At 36.6% G+C, this 17,450-nt stretch overlaps 1 protein-coding gene across 9 annotated transcripts in view; it reads left to right on the top strand.

The window, feature by feature from the left end:
• The window catches only part of PCCA (propionyl-CoA carboxylase subunit alpha), a 418,714-nt gene that overhangs the window by 236,730 nt on the left and 164,534 nt on the right, over positions 1–17,450 (top strand). For all 9 annotated transcript variants that reach the window (XM_058743649.1, XM_058743656.1, XM_058743625.1 and 6 more), the window contains one exon: positions 1,097–1,205. In XM_058743649.1, coding sequence (XP_058599632.1) covers positions 1,097–1,205 — 109 coding nt within the window. The remainder of the gene's footprint in view (positions 1–1,096; positions 1,206–17,450) is intronic.

Raw genomic sequence — 17,450 nt, 5'->3', positions numbered from 1 at the left:
GGGCGCCTGGGTGGCTCAGTTGGTTAAGTGTTCAACTCTTGATTTTAGCTCAGGTCATGATCCCCCAGTTTGTGGGATTGAGCACCTCCATTGGGCTCTGCACCAACAGTGCAGAGCCTGCTTGAGATTCTTTCTCTCCCTCTCTGTTCCCCTGCTTGCACGCATGTTCCTTCTTTCCCTCAAAATAAATAAATAAACATTAACAAAAGAAGAAGAAGGGTGCCTGGGTGGTTCAGTCGGTAGAGCATCTGACTTGGGCTCAGGTCGTGATCTCACATTTAGTGGGTTCAAGTTCTACATCCAGCTCAGTGCTGACAGCATGGAGCCTGCTTTGCTCTCTGTTGCTCCCTCTTTCTGCCTCTCCCTAGCTTGCTCTCTCTCTCTCTGTTTCTCTCAAAAATAAACAGACATTTAAAAAATATTTTAAAACAATTTGTAAAAAAGAAGAAAAAACTTAGGAGCTTTAAAAATATGTATTTATTTTCTTTTTTCTTTTTTTAAAATTTATTTTTATAGTACTAGTAATAAATCCATTATATGTTGACATCAGAGCAATGAAGTCACCACACATATATCTCTTGGATCAGGGAACCTCTACAGTATACACCTGAAAAAAATGATGGAGGAAAAGCAAATAAATCTTAGCATTATTGTGAAAGTAGTTTTGACCTTGCAGTCCCCAAAGGTTCCTGGGGACTCCTGATAGCCCATAGGACACACTTTGAGAAGTGCTCTTGTAGACTGTTTTTGAGAAGACTAAGACCAAATTTTTGTAATCCTCATATAGGGTAAGTATGGGGTCATGTGAGTTGTTTTCATCAGGAACTTTTCAAAGCCTGGAAGAGTGCAGTTTATCCAAGCCATTGAGGGGTCTATTACCAAATTCCTAGAACTAATTGATAGACTCACTTGGGGTTTTTGGTCTTATTTGAATAATCTTGCTCTCTTCCCTCCCCAGTGCATGCCTCAGTGCCTGGTATAATACTAGCTCTATAACAAGATGTTTGATAAAATACTTATTTGAATGACTAATAATTCTGTAAGTTAGAAGCACTAGATGTTAACAAGATGTATGTGATTGATTGATTTCCCTCAGGACACAAGTTAACAGAGAATGAGAGAAACCAATTATTGGCAATAGCATCATCATTGTTCGTGGCATTCCAATTAAGAGCACAACATTTTCAAGAACATGAAAATTCAAGGTATGTTAGATTATTTAAGACAGCATAAATGAACAAATACCGACAATCTAATTGTAGAAAATAGCTAATAAAAAATATAACTGATCATAGTTCTGAATCTTGTGTTTGCAGACATATAATAAAATCACACTGTTTAAAAATGGTATTGCTTCTGGGGCGCCTGGGTGGCGCAGTCGGTTAAGCGTCCGACTTCAGCCAGGTCACGATCTCGCGGTCCGTGAGTTCGAGCCCCGCGTCAGGCTCTGGGCTGATGGCTCGGAGCCTGGAGCCTGTTTCCGATTCTGTGTCTCCCTCTCTCTCTGCCCCTCCCCCGTTCGTGCTCTGTCTCTCTCTGTCCCAAAAAAAATAAATAAAAAACGTTGAAAAAAAAAAATTAAAAAAAAAAAAAATGGTATTGCTTCTATTTTGTTCAAATGATTTTTTTTTAACTCAGAAAAAAGGATCTTGACCCTGCTAATTTGGACATTATTAGAGGTAAGAAGATACTCTGAAGCCCTGAGGAATATCTATTTAAGTAATTTGTATTTTATTATTTCTGTTTTATAACTTCGTTTGTTAATCTTTGTTAACTTTGTTGACAAAGTTTTGAAAAGTGTTATAGTACTAAAAATTAGGATTGAGTCTGAGCAGCTAAAATATACATATATATAAGAAATTCATTTATAAGATACAAGAAAGAGTTAACAGGTTGAGTTAGTTATTTGTGATCCCTAAGTATACCTTTTAGCTTCCTAGAAATGTAAGTGAAAGAAAAAATATCCTTTGTATCAGGGTAAATAAAAACAAAGTCATCATGACATTAATGGCTCTAAATGACAGAATTACTTAACATGAATTTCTGTGTCCTTGCTAACATAATCCTACTTTAGCAAGTACAGTCTATGACTTGCTAGGGTGATGTTGTTGATAAAACTGTGTCACTTCAACTTCTTTTCCATGTTTTTTGCTTTTCCACAAGAAGAAGAACAAAGAGAAAAAGAAAAGATGTCAGGTGACTGAGCAGCTCTGAAGAACACAGATCAGAAACTCAGATTACCCTCTGAGAATTAGGTAGAGGAGAAGTAGATTGGGTTTCGGCTGTATCTTAATGGCTGACTGGTCTTACTCAGAAAATCTTGGAGTAAATAGTACTCTTCATTTGTTTTTATTCTCAGCAGAGAGTATAGGAAGCTTAGTTGATGATTTTTTTTCCCCACTTTTTTTTATTGAAGTATAGTCGACACACAGTGTTACATTAGTTTCAGGTGTACAGCATAGTGATTGAACAGCTCTATACTACATGCTGTGCACACTGTAAACACAGTAACCGTTTGTCATCCTACAACACTATTACAATACCATTAACTGTATTCCATATGCTGTAGCTTTCATATGGACTTAGCATTCCATAAATGGAAGCGTGTACCTTCTCCTCCCCTTCACCCGTTTTGCCCATGCCCCCCCCCCACCCCTGTGGCAACCATCAGTTCTCTGTATTCATGGGTCTGTTTCTGCATTGTTTTGTTTTTTAGATTCCATGTATAAGTGAAATCATATGGTATTTGTCTTTCTCTGTCTGACTTATTTCACTTAACATTATACCCTCTAGGTCCATCCATGTTGTTTCCCATAGCAAGATCTCATTCTTTTTTATGACTGAGTAGTATTCTCTCTCTCTTTTTCTCTTTCTCTCTCTGTGAATGTGTGTGTGTGTGTGTGTGTAGGAAATGGCTATGGTAAATAATGCTGCACTAAACATAGTATTCATATATCTTTTTGAATTCGTGTTTTCGTTTCCCTTGGGTAGATACTCATTAGTAGATTAATGTATAATCTTTTTTTAAGTCATGATTTGATAGATGTCTAGGGAGAGTTGAGAGGTTACAGAATATCAGTAAATTACTGAATGATGGAAGGAGGAGGAAAGTGGGCAATAAAGCCATGAATCTGGTTGTTTTTTTTCCCTAAAGTTGCACTGGCCAATGTAGTAGCCATTGGCCATGTGTGCTTACTTGAACTGAAATTAAATTAAAAGTTCAGTTTCTCAGGTTTCAGTGCCACTATCTGTGTAGTCACCAACCTCATTTCATGTGCTCTGTAGCCACTGCTGTACTGTGGTTAGTGGCTACTGAACTGTGTGATAGAAAGAACCTTCTATCATTGCAGTTTGTTTCCATCAAGCTCTGTTGCAACAGGGATGTTTTGGAGGGATGTGTGTATTAGCTTTTGTTTTAAATCCAGAATCATACCTTGTATAATTTTTTTTATTATTCTTTTGATAAATATAGTGTTCATATCCTGATGCCCTTCAGATGTTATTTGGACCATGATCATTTCTGAAGTCCTGAGGGTCACTAATAATGAAGTGGTTTGATCTTTAAGATATGTATTCAAATTATTTTCAGAGAGTACTGACTTACCACTGGCAAAAATCTGAAAAAGGTTTAAAAAGGAAAAGAATAAAAATTACTTGCATCCCACAAACTTTTCAGGAAGTACTTTTTCACATTTTGATGTATTCCTTTCTAAGTGTATATATGTGTGTATATTTATAGACATACATACATGTAGTGTGCATATACCTCACATAGAGTCATACTAGGAATATAGTTTGACTTCTATTTTTTTATTGTAATATTATGTTGTGAATATTATTTTTATTCCCTAGTCTTTAGAAGCATATTTTAAAATTTTTATTACAGAATTTAAAACATATGGAAACTTTTGCTCTTCAAAAGATACCATTGAGAAAACTATAAAATAATGTATGTAGCAAATGGCAGAATATATCCAGAGATATATAGATATATAGGTATATAGATAAGGAAGTTGAGTTTATAATGTATAAATACTATTTAAAACTCAAAAATAAGCCAGACACCCCAATTAAAAAAATAGAAATCTTTATTAAAGGAGTTATGTGAATGGCAATAAGTTCATGAAAAGGTGTTCAGCATCATTAATCACTAGAGAAAGACAAGATCACATTGCCACACTAATACCCACCAACTAGAATAATGTACATTAAGTGGTAAGTGGATAAATAGTTGTGGTATATTCATACAATGAAATACTATTTAGCAGTAAAATAGAAAAAAAGTACTGGTATATGTATCACCATGCAAAAAAAAAAAAAAAAAGTCCTGCTAAGAGAAACCAGATTAAAGAAGACTATATAGTCTACAGTTTTATTTTAAATTTCTAATAAAGGCAAAAATATAATGATGGGAAGATTAGTGGTTCCCTGGATGCAGGTGTTGATGTCACAGAATTACGTCTTCATACATTCTGTGCCCCAAACCATAAATTAATAATTCTTTTAAATGTATTAATTTCTTAAATTATGTAGAAAACAAAATATGGACTTTCAAAAAAAGTTATAATAATAACAGCTATTATTATTGTCCATAATAATATGGACTTTACTGAGACATTTATTTATTCATGTGGCTTTCCTGGCACTGTCTGGAGTCCTTCCATTTCAACTTGCAAGACTGCCTTCTGCATTTATTGCAGGGCAGGTCTAGTGGTCACAAACCCACAAACTGCCTCAGCTTCTCTTTATCTGGGAATGTCTTAATTTCCAATTTTATTTCTTAATCCAGTTTTGCTGGATTTCAGATTCTTAGTTGACAGGTTGTTTTGTTTTTTGGTTTTTTTTCTTTTAGCACATTGAATATATCAGCTTACTGCCTCTGGCCTCTTCAATTTCTGTTGAAAATCGGACAGTCTTATTGAATATCCTTTGGAGGTGATGATTTGCCTGTCTCTTGCTACTTTCAAGATTTTCTCTTTGGCTTTTGAAAAGTTTGACTGTAATGTGTCTTCCTGGGGGTCTATGAGTTCATCTTACTTGGAGTCCATTGAGTTTCTTGAATATTTATATTCATGCCTGTCATCAAATTTGGGAAATTTTCAGCCATTATTCACATATTTTCTCTACTCCGTTCTCTCTCTCTCCTTTTGGGGCTCCCATGATGAATACATTTGTCTGTTTGACGGTGTCCCACAGGACCCAGTCTTTCTGTTCTTCAAATTCGAGAATTTCTCTTGCCTTATTCTCAAGTTGGCTGATTCTTCTGCCTGCTCAAATCTGCCTTTTAATCCTAGTGAGTTTTTCATTTCAGTTATTGTACTTTTTAGCTCTAGAATTTTTAAATTTCCTTATAGGTTTTTAATCTTTTTATTAATATTTTCATTTTGTTTTCACATTGTTTTCTTTGTTCACATCTTCCTTTAGTTTTTTGAGCATCTTTAAGAGATAGTTGTTTTAAAGTCTTGGTTTACCATATCTGCCATTAGCTCTTTTTCATGGTCATGTTCTGCTAATTTTGTTCTTTGAGAAGACCATACTTCTCTGTTTCTGTATATGACTTGTGATTTTTTTGTTGTCGTTGAGCATAGGACATTTGAATCTGTTAATATGGTAACTCTGGAAATCAGATTCTCCTCTTTCCTCAGGGTTTACTGGTTGTTGTTGTTGTTGTTGTTGTTGTCTGCATTTATTTGTTGTAGGCTGTCTCTATGCCAGCAATCAGCTGATCAGCTTGAGGTGTAAATGTAAGGTCTTCTCAGGTCTTTTCTGAGCATTTCCCTGGGTGTTACAGTCACTTCCCAGTTTCCCTTATAAATGCAGTTGTTTTTGAATGTCTTAGTCTTTATTGTCTGGCTCCTGACAGGGGGAAAAGCAGAAAATGAAGGAGGCAAATGGGGGTACTGACCCTTTAAATCCCCTGGAAGTCCCTTCAGCCAGAGGGAGGGGCTTGCAACACTGGGAGGAAGTGCAGTAACAATGGCTGTCTACCTTTTTGTCTGCACTTCTGTGATCACAAGCAGTAGTCAGTCATCATAACACAGATGCCTAGTATTTGGAGGACAGGATCCTTTTTTTGCCCACCCTGGCTTCCACAAGCCGTGTGGATGCTGCTCCAGGAACACATGCCAAGCTGCCTGCCAGTTGCTGGGGATGGGCTGGGGGATGAGTAGCTGTTACTCTGGTAAGACCTGAAATTGACCAAAATTAATTGCAATTTACCATCCCACTTTAACCTGGAAGTTGGCAAGCCTTTGACTGGGCTGGAGTTCTAAACTAAAAATATCAGAGAGATTCTGCCAGTATAATCGTCATTTAGGAGGGTAGACACATTCCTGATGTTTCCTAGTCCGCCATCATCCCAGAATCCTTCTCCTCTATATATTACTATTGAACTTATTACTCTTTAAAAGTTGGAAAAATTATATTAATAAAATATGTGGCAAAAATTATGTAAATAACTGTGCACATGTTACGTATATAACAATGATTTATTTCGGGTGAGTTTATTTTCTATGGAACTTACTCATTTAGTAAGCCAGTTTATTGTGAAACAGTATTACCCATGACAACAGAGACCTGTAATATCTAGCAAAATATATTGATTTTTTTGGCAGAGTATAATCTTACTTAAACGAAGTAAATCTAAGTTATTTTTGCTTGTTTGCTGCAAAGGTCCCTGACATCAAAGTTGATGTTAGGTGATTGAGTCTTTACATTTTGGTTCACGAAGCATGATTTCATTATTGGCTTGGGAATGGTGTCTAAGAGTCAGCCTCCAGGTGTGGCTGCACATTTCTCCATCATGGGTGTGCTCATGTAATGTTTATGCTTCCAGATCCAGTAGCCCTCAGCCCTTCCTTTGTGTGGCTTGTTTTGGCTGCTGATATTATTTTCCCAATATCTCTATGGATTTTATTCTTTCATCATTTATGACTTGGAAAAAGACACTGATGATATGTACCCATAGTATTTGGATAGTAAGAAGATAGCAGTGCCTTTTAGAAGAAAGAAACCCAGCAAAACATTAATGTCAGAACAATAGCAATTTTTCTCAGGATGACCGCAAATAAATTTGGCAAACACAATTAAATTTTTACAGAAGTACATGATAATTATTTTTAATTGTCACGTCACTTATTCTTTTGACAGAAATGAATGTTTGAAAGTTGTGTTAAACAATCACTTCATGTTATTTGAAGTGAGAGTGATTTTGTTGCAGTGTGGTTTGGTTTAATAATTTGTTGCACTAACAGATAATGATTGGAGGAAAAAAGAGTAAAGGAAACAATTTAGTCCCTTATAGTAATCTTTCATTTAGTTTTGTTCAAGATATGCCTGTTTTCCTTGGATCTAAATGCTTGCTCACAGGTCAGGTATCACCTTTCTGAGCGAGGCCCTTTCCTTTCTTTATTCTTGTTCAAGTCCACCTCTGCCATCCCAAGCTTCTCAGGCGCTAGTGAGAACGCCACTGCGCTCTCTTTAAACTTCTGTACTTCTGTCCTTCCCACTGTTATTTCTACACCTGTTGCCTTTTTTGGTTAGGTCTGGTAGCTAAGTAAATAGTCAACTAGGCTTTCTTGAGCTTTATCACTTACATTTCCTAATTTCATGATTATTATCTTTCTGTTATGCTAATTTATCATGTAATGATTATTAGTTCTTGGGAGAGCTGTACCAACTTCCCTGTTGGTGGAAGGCTGGTGACCAGGTCTCTCTTCCCTAGCAAAGTGCTGTTTTGCATTCACTTAACCTTGTGTGTTGTAAGAATTTGGCAGGGGGTATGGCTCAGGATAAGTCTTTGACTCCTTTTGGCATGTCAGTCCTCATAGTGTAGCTACACTGAAGTATATTGAAACTATTTTAAGGTGTTTCAAAGTAAATGTTGATTTCACGGGTTTTATAAAAATATTTATTTTACTGCAGATTTATAGTAATTTCATCATATATATTTTTGTGGCTTGTTTTTACTTGTTTGCTTCCTTTTCTTTCTTTCTTTGTACTTTTCCATTTCCCAGAGAATGTGTTCAGATTCCTAAATGTGAACTTTTGGGAAAATCAGCAACATCTAACTCTTGAATTCATTTGGGATTCACTTATGTGTATGTTATAAAAGAGTTTCTTCATTGTGATTTGGTAGCCTTTTATTTATAAAATATTCCAACCTACTTCTCAAATAAAGTAGTATCTCTTTGTATGTCCAAAGATAGCAAGACAGAAATACATATGAGTGTCTCAGTTTGGGCCACTCTCACAAATTACCATAGACAGGGTGGCTTAAATAACAAACATTGCTCACAGCTCTGGAGCTGGAAGTCTGAGATCAGGGGGCCGCCCTGGCTGGGTTCCGGTGAGGGTTCTCTTTTATGTTGCTGAAGGCTTGTTTCTTATATCCTCATATGGTGGGAAGGGGGCAAGTTAGCTCTCTGGCCTCCTCCTATAAGGGCATAATCCCTTTCATGAGTGCTCTACCTTCACGACCGGATTACCTTCCAAAGCCACCGCCTCCAAATACCATCATATGAGGCATTAGATTTCAACATTGGAGTTTTTGGAGTGGGGACACAAACATTTAGTCACTAACAGTGAGTGTGTGCTTACTCATGCACTCCCTCTCTCTGCCCATCTCTCCCTTCCCTACTTCCGCTCTCCCTTCTCTTTTCCTGCTGCCCTCACATCCCTTCCCCTCCTCTTTCCTTCCTTCTCTTTCATTTGTGTGACTTGCGTGCATGTGTGCAGAGCCCCCCCCCACCACCACACCACACACGTCTAAGTAGATATGCATATGTTACATAAATACATTCTGTGGTTTAGTGGAAAAAACTAGAATTTAAAATTAGAAGTCTGGTTTCCAGTCATAACTGTACCACTTATTGTAATGTGACCTTAGATATATTACTTTAGATATGTTACTTAATTAGATATATTACTTTAAACTTAAGTTTACCACTAAAATGGGAATAATGTTTTTCGTAAGTTTTTGTGAGAATAATTGATGTTGTGTAATTATATTTCAATACCCAAATTCTTTTACCTGATTTGTTATGAAGAAATAAGGGGCGTCTAGGTGGCTCAGTCGGTTAAGTTGTTGGACTCTTGGTTTTGGCTTAGGTCATGATTTTATGGGATCAAGCCCCACATTGGGCTCCTTGCTGACAGCATGGAGCCTGCTTAGGATTCATTCTCTCTCTCTCTCTCTCTCTCTCTCTCTCAAAATAAATAAATAAACTAAAAAAAAATAAAGAAATGAATTTTATATTGTACAAAACTACATAAATGTTTTATAGATAAGCAAAAATCATTAAGAATAAGAAATGGCCTTTTTTTGTTTATTTATATCGGGTAGCTATGAATATGACAAGAAAGTAGAAATTGGGGTCTAATTATCTTTAGTGAAAAAAGTGAGATGTCTTATCTTACAGTCCAGCAAATGAGACACCAGTAGGGTGTGTTTTCCATGTTAATTTAGTCAAATCAATCTTTTTTTTTTTTTTAAGGTTTTATTTTTAAGTAACCTCCACACCCAATGTGGGACTCAAAAACACAACCCTTAGATCAAGAGTGATACATTCCACTGACTGAGCCAGGCAGGTGCCCCTACTTTGCTTTTTTTTTTTTTTTTCTTAAAAAACCCTTATATCAAGTATTTACTTATATTCTATTTCCATTCTTTTATAGTTTTTCTTTATTACACTGGTGTTTCATATTTCAGGCTTATTTTGCAAAGTGATAGGAGGTTGAGATCTAATTTTGCTTGTTCATATAGTTAACCAGTAGAATCAGTTCCATTTTTTAAAAAATGTAATTCCAGTATAGTTAACATACATTGTTATATTAGTTTCAGTTGTATAATATAGTGATTCAGACTTCTATACATTACTCAGTGCTTCTCACGACAAGTGCACTCTTAATCCCCATCTCCTATTTCACCCATCTCTCACCACCCCCCCCCCATTTGTCCTCTATAGTTAGGAGTCTGTCCTTTGGTTTGTCTCTTTTTTTCTTTGTTTTCTTAGAATTGGTCCCATTTATTAATTTATTCTTTCCTCATTGATTATTAAATGTCACATTCATCCTATGCCAAATTCTTTAATTTACTCGAAAAAAAATTTTTATTTATTTATTTTGTTTATTTATTTTATTTATTTTATTTTGAGAGAGACAGAGCGCAAATGTTTATTTATTTTGAGGGAGAGAGACAGAGCACAAGCAGGGGAGGGGCACAGAGAGAGGGAGACACAGAATCTGAAGTAGACTCCAGGCTCTGAGCTGTCAGCACAGAGCTGGATGCAAGGCTTGAACTAATCAGCCATGAGACTGTGACCCAAGTCAAAGTTTGGATGCTCAACCAACTGAGCCACCGAGGCACCCCAAATTCTTTTATTTTTAAAGTTTATTTATTTTGAAGTTGAAGGAGAGACAAAGAGGGAGAGGGAATGCAGCCCAAGCAGGCTGCATACTGTCAGCACAGAGCCCAATGCAGGGCTTGATCTCAGCCACGAGAACCATGAGATCATGGCCTGAGCCAAAATCAGGAGCTGGACTCTTAACCAACTGAGCCACCCAGGTGCCCCATCCTATGCCAAATTCTTAAATACGTTAGGGTCTACTTCCAAATTTTTCTCTTCATTTGCATTTGTCATTCTATCCTTAAATTAATAATTTATTATTTTCTTCCCAAAATTTATTGTTCATTCTTCTAGCTGAGCTTTGAAAGCACTTTGATATTAGAATTGCCTTAAAGCTACATAAATTTGGGTAGAATAGACATTAGATGTTGAGGTTTTTCAGAAAATGTGACTGTATTTATCAAACTCTCTTTGATTCTCTCATTAAAGCTTTATAATTTTTTTATTGTAAGAGTAGATTTCTTGTTATTCTTAGATAGTTTATGTTTTTGTATTATTATTTGGTTGTTTATATATTGTATTATGGATGGGATCTTTTTCTCATTTTTAAAATGATTATTCATTTCATAAAGAGAAGCTAATGATATTTGTATTTATTTTTTTAATTGTAAAAAAACACATATCAGAATTTACCATCTTAACCATTTTTAAGCATATAGTACATTAGTGTTAGCTATATGTACAGTGTTGTGCAACCGATCTTTAGAAGGTGTTCATCTTGTAGAACTGAAATTCCACCCTCTCGAATAACATCCCGTTTCTTCACCTGCCCACCCACCTCCTGCCCCAAGCCCTTGGCACCCACCATTCTTTCTATCACCAGGAGTTTGACCACTTTAGTATTTGTATTTCTTTTGTAATAATTCTTCCTAGTTGTAAAAAATCCATTGTGATACCTTTTTAATTGATTTCAAGAGGGGCAATCATATAACCTTCTAAATCACTTGGGATCCTTTTGGATACAGGTAACAGAGCCATTGATTCAGACTGATAGTCGTTCTTGCTTCACAGTGAACAAGAAGCTCGGAGAAGAGAAAAGATAAAGTTCAGTATGGTTATCTGCTGATGCTACTTTTCTGTAGTTCTCTTAGCCTCACTTTCTTCTCCGTGTGGCTTTTTCATAACTCTGTGATAGCAGGATGGCTGTAGGGAGTTTGGGAAGTCAAATCTAGATAAGATTCAAAGGATTATGTCTGAGCAAACTTTTCCCAGATGATCCTCAAGCAGCTACTTCTCAGTGGCTTTGGTTCCTATTGACCAAAAGTGAGTCTCCTGCCCGTTCGTAAGCCAATAACTGCAAAGGGAATTGGATTATCATGATTGTCTTGGAATGATTTTCTGGTATGAGATAGATGTTGAGTAACCAAAGTGGCCTCTGCATTTTCTAATTACCCCATGCCTTCCTTTCTGCTAGAGCTTCTAGTACAGTTTCATGTTTAAGAGCAAAGCTTTTGTGCCAGAGACTTGAATTTCCCCTGGTTCTGCCAGTCCCTAGCTATTATCTTAGGATAAATTATTTAATCTCTTTTGGACTCTATTTCCTTATCTGCAATATGAAGATAATTAGTACTTCTTAATGAGTTTTTGTCAATGTCAAATGAGATATAAAATACTTAACATACCCATTTAATTTTAGCTATCCTTGCCCAATTTTCTTTTTTAGAATTTCTAATGACAAAGATTCCATTTCAAGGGTAATGGTCATGATGCATGCTTGTTTTATTTTTAGCTAACAAATACCTTGAGCATTTCAATATTAACAGATAGTTTGGCAGTTGGTAGGAAATATTTTTTTCTTGTGTTAAGGGTGTGTTCTTCCATTCCACTTTGAATAAAAGAATAGTATACAGATATTGAGTATAATCACATGTCTTTTAATATCATCTGTTGATCATTATAAGAGTTGAGTTAGAAAATTTAGATATTTTAGGGGCACCTGTATGGCTCAGTCAGTTAAGAGTCCAACTCTTGATTTTAGCTCAGGTCATTATCTCACAGTTTGTGAAATTGAGCCCTGTGTTGGGCTCTGTGCTGACAGTGTGGATGGAGCCTGCTTGGTCTTCTCTCTGTTCCCTCTCTCTGCCCCTCCCACCCCTCAAAATAAATAAATAAAACATTTCGAAAAGAAAATTTAGATAAATTAGCAGGGAACAAATGATTTCAAAAAATCCTACCCCCATTGAGCTTACATTTAATTAGCAGATGTTGATAGACAAAACAGGTCAGTAAACTGTGTGATATGAGAATGATAATGATGATAAATATTTTGGTGATAAACAGGGATGGATTATCGATTATCCTGGAGGTGGATTATAGGGTAGTTGGAGTTTTAATTTGGATCACAGGGAAGTGGATGGCAAGAAAGATTAGCAGGATGAGAAGATGAACTCTAGAGCAGACACCTAATGGTGGAAGGGAGCAAGTCACATGAATATCTCCAAGAAGAACCTTCCTGTCGGTGGAGACAGCAAATGCAAAGCCCCTGAGGTCAAAGTATGCCCCACCTGTTTGAAAAATAGCAAGGAGGCCAATGTAATGAGAAGAGTAAGCAAGCTCCCCTAGTAGGGCTAGAGTTGGTTTGGGTAGGCTGTTGTAAGGACTTAGGTTTTCACTGATTGAAGTGGGGAGGCATTGCCGAGTCTCGGGCAAAGAACTTGTACCATGTGTAGTAATGAGCATTGTGGTTGCAATATTGTAAATAACCGTAAGGAGGAAAGAGTAGAAGCCAGGAAGCTGGTCAGGCATAGAGGTCCTAGGCCTGAGCCCTGGAACACTCCGCAGTAACAGGTTGGGAAGAGAGGCAGATCCAGCAGGAAATTAGTCTGGGGTGGAGTTGAGAGAGCCAAGTGCAGAAAGGGTTCAAGGAGGAAGACGTGTTCAACTGATATACATGATTTGAAGAGTGACTGTTGACTGTTGAAGTTAGCGATGTGGAGGTCATGGGGACCTTGATGAGGGCAGTGTTCGGGAATGTTGTGTGAGAAGTGGTGGTTGAAGGTGGATTGAGGGGTGTTTGAGAACAGGTGGGGAGAGAGAAATGGCAGCTTGTAAGTTCTAGAAACTCTTAGGAGGATTTGCCTTTTTTCTATGTATGTACATGAAGTGTGTTATTTTGATTTTACAGAAAATGGGCCATTCTACTTGAAGGGATGTCTTTTTTTTTTTAAAAGCATGTTGTGTTGTCAACATTTCTCTGTATTAATAGTTTTTGAAAAAATGGTTTTCAAAGACTGTACAATATTAGCAACTTGAAAAAATTAACATCTGTAGAAAACCTTGTTCTTATAAAATTGATAAATCCTGAGAATTTTTTTTTAATGTTTATCTTTGAGAGCGAGCGTGAGGAGGGACGTGGCTGAGAGAGAAGGAGACACAGAATCTGAAGCAGGCTCCACGCTATGAGCTTTCAGCCCAGAGTCGGACACAGGGCTCAAACCCATGAACCGCGAGATCATGACCTGAGCCTTGACTCAGGTTGCTTAACCGACTGAGCCACTCAGGCACCTCTGTCTAGCTTATTTTGTTTATGGCAGTTCCCCTATTCAGTAATTGGGGTTAGGAAAATTATGTCATCTGTGGTTCTTTTGGCTCCTTCAGCTGGCACTGAAATGTCCGTGCTCGGTGTGGTCCAGTTGGCATCAGCCTGGAATGAGGTGGCAGGACTCAGAATTTTGGTGCCAGCACCACTTCCAAGTATACAGGTGGCCCAAGTCTCTGTACAAATGCTTCAACTTTTGACTCTGGTTTCCTCCTCTGAGAACAGCAGTGTTAGATTGGATGATTTCTGACTTTTTTTTAAAGTGCTTATCCTGAGTGATTTGCATGGGGCTGAACAAGACCGTTTGACTCTCTGGTTTCTACTTAAAGCTTCTAATGTCTCTCTTGAGATTTGAGCAGAGGTGAAAGACTCAGGAAAGGGAACTCCTTCACTGTGGCCAACGATAACACTGTTGAAAAGACTTTAGCCTGGAAGGTTTTAAAATACATAGGGTTCACTTTTGGAGAGATTGCTTTGGGTATGTGGAGTCAGTGTATCACCACCTCTGGCAGTTGATCCTCCGTGGAATGTGTCGGGTATATGTATCAGGTATGTAGATGGGCTACAGAGCCTGCTGTGGGTTTCAGTGTCAGCCAGAGTGGCATAATGGAAAGTTGCATTCACGTGACTCACACTCATATTGTAGTTTCTTTCCTCTTCTGGCTTCCTGATAAAACAGAGAATCAATTCTTTAGTGATTTTTACCTGACAGATGGAATTATCTCGGGTTTTTTTCCTTGCTTCTTTCCTTTCCTGGTTGTGGATTTATAATTCTCTTACCTGTTACTAAGTTTTCAATTAGATGATAAAGTTTGAGGTTTTAAAATATCACAATCATTGAAAGATAAGTAGGGAAAGAAACAGAAAAAAGCAGCCACATGAAAATAGTTCCCAAGGAAAAGCTAGTATTGTGGTACAGATGCAATTGGTTCTTTTACTGAAATGTCTCTGAGTTTAAAAGGACACATTATTAATGGATTTATACCATCTGTGACAATAAAATACAACTTTTTATCATACTTGTCTCATATATGTTCTGAGGTAAACTACTTCATTATGAGAATGAAGTGGGTGTTCTGATAACTGACTATATAATTAAAAAAATCATACTTTGGGTATATATTCACAAACATACATAGCCATGCTTTGCCTTTGGAAATGCCTACTTTGATTTGAGCAAATAAGTCTCCTAAAAGCAACAAAGGGGAGAAAATGTTAATTCAGTCATTAACCTTTAAGCCTGCCTTACTTTTTACTATCTCTGTTACAGTATTTTTTGTTACTTAATATGACCACATCCTGGGTGATTTAGAAATCTACGTGAGTTCAAGCACACACTATTAATGGCTAAGATGGCCTATTTATACATTTTTTTTTGCTAAGTATTACACTTTAAAATATTTTTTTCTTTGATTCCACCATACCAGCTGAACAGAAGACAGAATGGCCTCATTATTGTAGGAGAATTTCTCCATTCCCTGCAATGATTCCAGAAGCTCTTGCACACTTCATCAGTATTATTGTAATGCTTTGGCTGCAGGATATTTGGCAGCTGTTGCACCCCACTGGCAAATCCTATTCATACTTCTTTCCCATTCACTACTGCCATTGGAGAATTGATTTCTCTCTCCTCTACTCTAACCTTTCCCAATTCATTTTGGATTGTTCAATGTGAAACATTTTAATTTCATATCATACAGCTATTCAGCTCACAATCCCTTTTTTAACCTGTCACCAGGGCAACAGCATAGCATGCTTTCTTTAGGCAATCAAGTTTTTATTTCACATGCTTAATGTTGCATTAAATGTTTGCATTTTGTTTAACCCCCCTTAAATACTTTGAACTCTGAATATGTTTTATAGGATAATGAAATCCTTGATTTTTGAATTGAAACTAAGTCAACACCATCACTACATTCATAGTAAAATGTCAAACGATTAATTTACATAATTCAAAGATTATTATTAAAACTCCCAAGTTAGCCGATCTGTGTAAAGCAATTTTCTGTAGGTAATGGAGGAATATTTGTATATATTTATGTTTTTCCTGGTCCCAAAAAAAAGATTTAAAGGGGATTTAGAGAGATTTAAACAAGGAACATTTCAAAAGAGCAATGGAATTAGTACAAATGGAAAAATACATCTTTTGAAGATAATAATTCATTTTTCAGTATTATGTTCTTTTCTCTGTGTATGTACTTAAATATATATACTGTAATAATTTATGTATTTGGTAATGGATGAGGTAATCTACCAGAATGAAATTAAAAGTCTCTTGTAGGTGATTGATTTGGGCATTGTGTTCATTAATAGCTATTTATCCATTTACTTCAGTACAGACGTTACCTCACAGATGTTGCGAGTTTGGTTTTAGCCTACCACAGTAAAGTAAATACTGCAGTAAAGCCAGTCAGATGAATTTTTTGGTTTCCCAATGTGAATAAAAGTTATGTTTACACTATACTTTAATCTGTTAAGTATGCATTGTGTCTAAAAAAGCAATGTGCACACTTTAATTTTAATACTTTATTGCCAAATAAATGCTCACCATCCTCTGAACTTTCTTTTTTTTTTTTTTTTTTAATTTTTTTTTTTTTTCAACATTTATTTATTTTTGGGACAGAGAGAGACAGAGCATGAACGGGGGAGGGGCAGAGAGAGAGGGAGACACAGAATTGGAAACAGGCTCCAGGCTCTGAGCCATCAGCCCAGAGCCTGACGCGGGGCTCGAACTCACGGACCGCGAGATCGTGACCTGGCTGAAGTCGGACGCCCAACCGACTGCGCCACCCAGGCGCCCCCATCTGAACTTTCAATGAGCTGTAACCACCAGAAATCACTGTAACAAATCTGAAAACTTTGAAATATTATGACAGTTACCAAAATGCAGCAGACACAAAGTGAGCAAATGGAAGAGTGGTGTTGATAGACTTGCTTGACGCAGGGTTGCTACAAACCTTCAGTTTCTTTCTTTTTTTTAAAGCAATATCTGCAAAGCCCAATAAAGCATAGTGTAGTAAAATGAGTTGTCCCTGTGCTACTTTGTCTTTAAATAATCCAATAATAATGATAGATTAGTAAAGATGAAAATTAGTATGTTTAGATCTTGATTCTTTGAATTGAATAGACTTGAGCTGTCTTTATAGAGCTACTTTCCATTTTTATTCTAAATAATAGTTTCAATGAAATTTGTTCCGTGAATAAGTTTTATGAACTTTGGAATAGTCCAAGAAATATAAAGAAATGTGTATGGAAAGCAAGAACGTAGATTAGTTAATAACCCATGTTGTTTGACAGCACTGTTAATTAAAAAAATATATATTGGCATAGTACCTCTTTAAGTATCCTAATACTCCCCTATACAATCACTAATGTTTTTGCATTAATCTATAGGATAAACTTCGAATTAACCTATTTATTCTTTTATACTATCTTTTTATTTTACTTAAAAAAAAACTTATGATTTAGTACTCTTTAGAATTTGTGGCCTCACACAGTGTGTCAGA

The sequence above is a fragment of the Neofelis nebulosa genome, chromosome 1 (genome assembly GCF_028018385.1).
Source record: "Neofelis nebulosa isolate mNeoNeb1 chromosome 1, mNeoNeb1.pri, whole genome shotgun sequence".
Lineage (NCBI taxonomy): Eukaryota > Metazoa > Chordata > Mammalia > Carnivora > Felidae > Neofelis > Neofelis nebulosa.
This window is presented reverse-complemented; position numbering and strand designations above follow the sequence as displayed.